Here is a 6569-nt window from a genome sequence, read left to right on the forward strand (position 1 = left end):
CAATTGTTGTTAAACAGCTAAGAAAACATGCATTTTGCGCCTTCCAGTTTCGAATCCCGGTGCTCCCATGTGCTTCTAAAGGACGCAATCGACAATACTTTCAGCGTATTAATCCGCAATCATCCAGACTGCTTTAAAGGAGTCGACCCAAGCAAATGCCACAAAGTAATCAAGGTTTTCGTGCAAGGAAAGGAGTATTTCTTGAAACGATCAGGTAACAGGATTTTAACTTGATATTTGAGTGTTCTTATTCATAAAAACTCCCGAATTGACGTGATTAATCTTCATGGAAAACTTCATCTGTAGAGCAAGGGCTTCCCATATTTGCTTCTGCGAAAAAAATCCTGCCCATTCCCGGACACTTACCGGGACTAAGAGTGAACATTGCAGGCAATTTTGTGGTTTTATCCATGGATTCTATGGGGCTTGTTCTAAAATGGGATGGTAAACAGCTGTTGCATGTAGAGGTAAAGATTTCGTTATAAAGATTCTTAATTGACTGTTTGCAATAGTTTTTTGGTTTAACTTTAAATTTGCATAGAAGAACACATGAAAAAGTGTACCTAAGCTGAGCTATTTTTTGAAAAAAGTGACGCGGAAATCTAAAGGCCCTTTTGCACGTATTTAAATGCTTTTGCAAATGTTCGGCAAAGTGTGCCATTGAGGCAGCATATACATTTTAATTGAAAATTCGGAGAAATTACCAAATCGAGCAGAGTGCAAAGTGTTGCTTGATTGGCGATTTCGAAGTATTTTACGAAAAATAGAATTTGGGCAATTAAAATTCGATTTTTTTAATCCACCTATAATCTACATTCAAGTTTGCAAATTCAACTTTTATAGTTATAAAAACACTGTGAAAAACCTTCCAGAAAAAAATTCAGAGTAACACGATATGTAGTGCAATTACATTTTATGAGCTCAGTTTCTAACATTACAGTATGATTTTCACTCCAAATTACTCGCAACTTATGGGCATTGGAAAGCCCATTCCATAACAAACAATTTTTGTCTCTTAAAGTTTATTCTTGAACCAAACGGTTTTTGAGGAAAATAAAAGTAAAACTGCTAACCAATTAATTAATGTTTGGTTACTTAATTAATTGCTTTTAATTAGTTTATCAATCAGTTAATTTCGTATCCAATGACTCTTTTTAGCATTTAAAGTACATTTTTTACATAATTTGTTCCTTAGTTGTTCTAGGTAAAAAAATCACAATTTGCGCGCTTACGACACACATTTGACTAAATTGCCAAATTACTGTTTAAGCGTTTTTCTTGAAAATATTCTCGAAACTAAAAGAATGGTTAGTCCTCACATTTATTGTAATGATTCTGTAAAAATATTCTTGCATTTGCTAGGGGAAGCGCTGAACTTAACACCGAAAATTCACAATTTGCACGTTTACGACACACATTTAGCTAAATAGATTTTAAGTTTAATTCTGTAACAGTTTTGAACGTTTAATTTTGCAGTTTGCAAAGATTTGACGTTGTAAAACAACGTCTACTTTTCGTCATATCGGAACGTTTATTTAACTTACCTACCTTAGTACCTTTACGACACACATTTAACTGAAATTCCAAATTACTGTTTTTGCGTTTTTATTGAAAATATTCTCGACAATAAAAAAAAATGATTAATCCTCACATTTTTGTAATGATTCTGTAAAGATATTCTTGCATTTACTTTTGGAAGCGTTGAACTTAACACCAAAAATTCACAATTTGTGCGTCTACGACATACATTTAGCTAAATGGATTTTAAGTTTAATTTGTCAGAGTAACATTTTTGGCGAAATTTGTACGTTTACGACACACATTTAACTGAATTTCCAAATTACGGTTTTTGCGTTTTTATTGAAAATATTCTCGAAAATAGAAAAATGATTAGTCCTCACATTTATTGTAATGATTCTGTAAAGATGTTCTTGCATTTGCTTTCGAAACCGCTGAACTTAACACCAAAAATTCACAATTTGTACGTTTACGACATACATTTAGCTAAATGGATTTTAAGTTTAATTTGTTAGAATAACGTTTTTGGCGATTTCATCTTCTACTTAATTCTGTTATGGTTTTGAAAGTTTAATTTTTCCGTTTACAAATGTTTGACGTTGTAAAACACGTTGTAAACAACATCTAGTTTTCGTCATATCGGAACGTTCATTTAAGTTCAAATCATACAATTAATTAGTTAATTTTCAAATTAGTGTTTTTTGAGATTTTATCGAAAATAATCTGAAAAAACTCGTTATTCCTCACCTTTATTGTAATGGTTCTTTAAAAATATTCGTGTATTTAGTTTCAGAACCGTTGCAAATAAACAATAATTTATAATTTGTACGTTTACGACACACATTTAACTGAATTGAACTGAAGAACTGAATTCTCGGAAATAAAAAAAAATTATTAGTCCTCACATTTATTGTAACGATTCTGTAAATATATTCTTGCATTTACTTTCGGAACCGCTGAACTTAACAGCAAATATTCACAATTGGTACGTTTACGACATACATTTAGCTAAATGCTTTTGATTGAGTTTAAGTTGAATTAATTGAAACTTTCTAATTCGGCAATTTTGAACTATTTCATTTTGAACGTTTCAAGTTGCCAATAATTAAAGTCGCAAGACTACTTGAAAATTCCTTCTTTAAATAAACTCGATACTTATTTAGCTCTGTCGAACTCTCGTCTTTCTGTAGTCTCGATTTAGCGTTTATTCCTGCTTGTAAATTTAGTGTTATAGAAAGGCACGCATTCTCAACGTAATTTTATGCGCATCAATTGCTAAGTCCGGAAATGGATTTAAGCTAAACGTTGAGTTAATAATTTGAGTCAAACAATACAATTTTTACATTTAAAATCGCCAGGTTCAAGAAAGTCTATGGAATCGAACCGAGGGACTTTGCGGTAAAATAGACGGAGACAAACGTAACGATCTACTCACCAAAGAAGGCCATCTATCCAAAAGCATCGCCACTTTAGCATCCAGCTGGCAAGTTGATGATCTCGAAGGTACCAAACTTTTCCAGTTTGGAAATTGTTTCAATTCAATCCTCCCATGCCCTCAGATCCTTGCAATGACACCCCCAGGGAAGAGCACGCCTGCAGCGGCTATCTGGAGCAAGAAGCCGCGGATTTCTGCGGCAAAATCCTGTCGGATCCCCGATTTGCTGCCTGTTTAAAGGTTTGAACTCTATGGTTGGAAAACCTGGCCTTTTCCAGCTGAAGATGGGTTTCAGAGCATGGACCTAACGGCGCTTCTGGACTCCTGCAAATGGGACTACTGCTCCTGCAAAGACAGCGATAAGTCCACCTGCACCTGTGAAACTCTGGAAGTTTATGTGAAAGATTGTAGCCATAAGGGAGTGAAAACCATCGTTCAATGGAGGGATGAGAAGACTTGCCGTAAGAGCTTCAGATGGTGGTTTTGAGGAAAAGTTGGGATAATGGAAGGTTTTTGCAGCCATGAAATGCACTGGGGGTAAAGTTTACATGCCGTGCGGCCCGAAGAATGGCCAGCCAATGTGCGGGACCGTCTCAATGCTTCCGGAAGATGACGACTCCTGCAACGAAGGCTGCTATTGCCCAGAAGGTACCTGAAAGCTGTTGCAACGACTAGTAAAAAAATAATCTGCTTCTTCCAGGGACGGTTCTCCATGAAAACAGGTGCATCACCAAGGAGCAATGCCCATGTAAACTGCGTGGGAAGAAGTTCGATCCTGGTGCATCCATTCCAAAAGACTGCAACACTTGCACTTGCAGCAATGGACAGTGGGACTGCACGCAGGTAAGACGTGGATGAACTTTCCCTGCAAACCAGTCTGATTATGGTTTCCTGAAAGGTTTTCTGTGGAGCGCGATGTGCAGCAGTTGGAGACCCTCACTATGTAACATTCGACGGAAAAGCCTACGATTTCATGGGCCAATGCTCCTACTACCTGGTGAAGACCGATGAGCTTTCCATCAAAGCTGAAAATATCGCTTGTGCAGGCTCGATTTCGCAGGCCATGAATTTTCCTGCTAGTGTTTCAGCTGGTGAGTGCGATAACATTCAAATTATCGTTGTGGTTTATTAGTAGTTTTAGGGCTTCCATCGTGCACCAAAACCGTAACCATACGAATCAGCGGCCAAGTTATTAAGCTGAAACAGAACCACGACGTCGTAGTGAACGGGGCCGATGTGACCAAGATTCCCTACAACGTTTCAGGGAGTATCATCAGAGCGGTTTCTTCCATTTTCCTGCAGGTGAGAAAACACCAACATTGCAAAGCCCTCTTTCTAAACTTTCAGGCGGTTTCCAGGTCGAACTCCCGAATGGAATCGAGGTGTGGTGGGACGGAGTTTCCAGAGCTTACATCGATCTTCCAGCCAGTTTTAAGGGCAAAACCAGGGGCTTGTGTGGCACATTCAACAACAACCAGAAGGACGACTTTGTAACGCCGGAAAACGATGTGGAACAATCGGTTATTCCGTTCGCCAACAAGTGGAAGACGCTGGAAAAGTGCAACGATGTTCCGGATGTTTTGTCCGCTCACCCTTGCGATGTTAATTTGCATCACAAACCCACTGCAGAGCGACATTGCGCGAAGATTAAGTCGGATTTGTTTAAGGCTTGCCATTGGTAAGTCATAAAATATAGGGGGAAGATTACGTTAGTTGTGTGCGCTGATTATGGAAGATTGTGGAAGTCGAGTGCAAGAAACAGTCTAAGAGCGCCTTAAAAACAGTTAAGTTACACTTTGGCCTATCAGCTAATATGATTTTTTTCATTTAGGTTTCTGGATCCAGAGCAATTTTACCAGAACTGCTTGTACGATATGTGTTCATGCGAGTATCAAGTTTCTAGATGTCTGTGCCCGACGGTTTCAGCTTACGCCACGGAGTGTTCCAGAAAGGGTAAGTCTCTCGGGAATTAAGCTGTAAAAGGAAACTGAAGGAGTCTGATGCTTTTGCTCGAAGTTTAAAAAAAGACCGTTGTAACTCAATTCGTTAGAAAATAGAGGTAAAACCGGAGCAAGAGCGACTTTCCTGGAAAGCTGATTAATCACTGTCGCCCATGAGCTTTTAACGCTACAAATAAAACTTTTCCGATCGAAAGAAGTGAGAGTGAAATTAGTGTTTTTCATTTAATTCAATCGCACTTTTTCGGAAAATTCTGCATTTTTTCTGGCTAGATGTAGACTCTCCAATCATGAAGTGATTTTTTGGAAATTGACTTCGCTATTTTCGCCTTATCTCGCGAACCGGTTGAGCTACAGAGCCCGTTTTCCGAAGACATTTGGTTCAAGATTAGCCCAAAATTTCATGTTTTTTGCCACTTTTTTGCTCATTTATCATAAATACATTGAGCCAAAGCGCACCTGCATATCAAACTTCCTTCACCACTGTTTAAAAATTAATTCTTAAATAACCAGTATCTCGATTTAAACCGAATTCGGACCACGAGTCACTTGAGGCTTTCTTCATTTAGCACTGAAATTCCTCTAAAGATATGTGGAAAACCTTTTCTTTACCGTGCACTTGATGAGCATGACGCAAAAATGGAAAACTCCGCAAATATTTTCCAAGGATTAAAAATTGATTCTCAAATAACTCGTTTATCAATTTAATCCAAATTCACCACACTAGTTGAATGATTTTTTTTCTATTGAACACGAATATCGGTTTAAAGCAGTCTGGAAAATCCACAGCAAGTTTTTAAAGTGAAAAGTCTCTAGAAGAGTCATCCAGAGAAGGAAAAGGCGAAACCTTTCAGGCCTTGAAGTTGAGTGTTTCCGCACCTAAGGAACAATATGATAAACATATTGATTTTTTTATGTTCATGTTAAATAAAGTGAAAATTCTCTAAACGATAGAATAATGTTAGGGAGAACCATCCAGGGAAGGAAAAGGCGAAACCTTTCAAGCCTTGAAGTTGAGTGTTTAACGCACTTAAGGCAGAATGTGTTAAACATATTGATTATTTTATGTTCATGTTAAATACAGTGAAGTCTCTAGACGATAGAATAACATTAGGGAGAACCATCCAGAGAAGGAAAAGGCGAAACCTTTCAAGCCTTTAAGTTGAGTGTTTAACGCACCTAAAGGAGAATGTGTTAAATTACAGTGTGTTATCACTCAGCATTTGATGAGCATGATGGAAAACTAGAAAACCCCGCAAATATTCGTTCGATTTAAACCGAATTCCGGCCATAAGTAAAGCTTTCTGCATTTAGGACTGAAATTCCTCTGAAGATATATGGAAAAGCTCTTCAACACCGTGCACTTAATGGACATGATGCAAAAAAACCTGCATATATCATGTACAGGGTTATTCACGCTATACGGCACAGAAGTTTGCGGCTAAACTGTTTGATTTTTAAAAAGTATTATTTTATGAATCGTACGACGCCTACCGAGCACACATTTTAAAAATATTTTTGTAATGTACAGGGTGTCCTAAAGGCCCTAAAAGTATCAAAGTGGCGTTTTTTAAATGGAATGTTCTGTATATTATTGCATTTTTGGATTCGCTGAACAAAATAAGTGTCTGTTTTAATAAGGTTTATAATACCTAAAT

General features: G+C 37.5%; 1 protein-coding gene across 1 annotated transcript in view; it reads left to right on the forward strand.

Moving 5' to 3' along the window:
* LOC109537732 (hemocytin) overlaps window positions 1–6569 on the forward strand; it is a 31766-nt gene that overhangs the window by 3241 nt on the left and 21956 nt on the right. Inside the window, exons 11-21 of the mRNA XM_048668278.1 lie at window positions 48–214; window positions 307–467; window positions 2877–3021; window positions 3078–3193; window positions 3249–3414; window positions 3473–3601; window positions 3654–3796; window positions 3852–4044; window positions 4095–4255; window positions 4312–4631; window positions 4785–4921. Of these exons, the coding sequence (XP_048524235.1) occupies window positions 48–214; window positions 307–467; window positions 2877–3021; window positions 3078–3193; window positions 3249–3414; window positions 3473–3601; window positions 3654–3796; window positions 3852–4044; window positions 4095–4255; window positions 4312–4631; window positions 4785–4921 (1838 nt within the window). The remainder of the gene's footprint in view (window positions 1–47; window positions 215–306; window positions 468–2876; window positions 3022–3077; window positions 3194–3248; window positions 3415–3472; window positions 3602–3653; window positions 3797–3851; window positions 4045–4094; window positions 4256–4311; window positions 4632–4784; window positions 4922–6569) is intronic.

This window comes from Dendroctonus ponderosae, unplaced genomic scaffold (assembly GCF_020466585.1).
Source record: "Dendroctonus ponderosae isolate FM_Combo_2020 unplaced genomic scaffold, Dpon_F_20191213v2 Dpon_F_20191213_7, whole genome shotgun sequence".
NCBI lineage: Eukaryota > Metazoa > Arthropoda > Insecta > Coleoptera > Curculionidae > Dendroctonus > Dendroctonus ponderosae.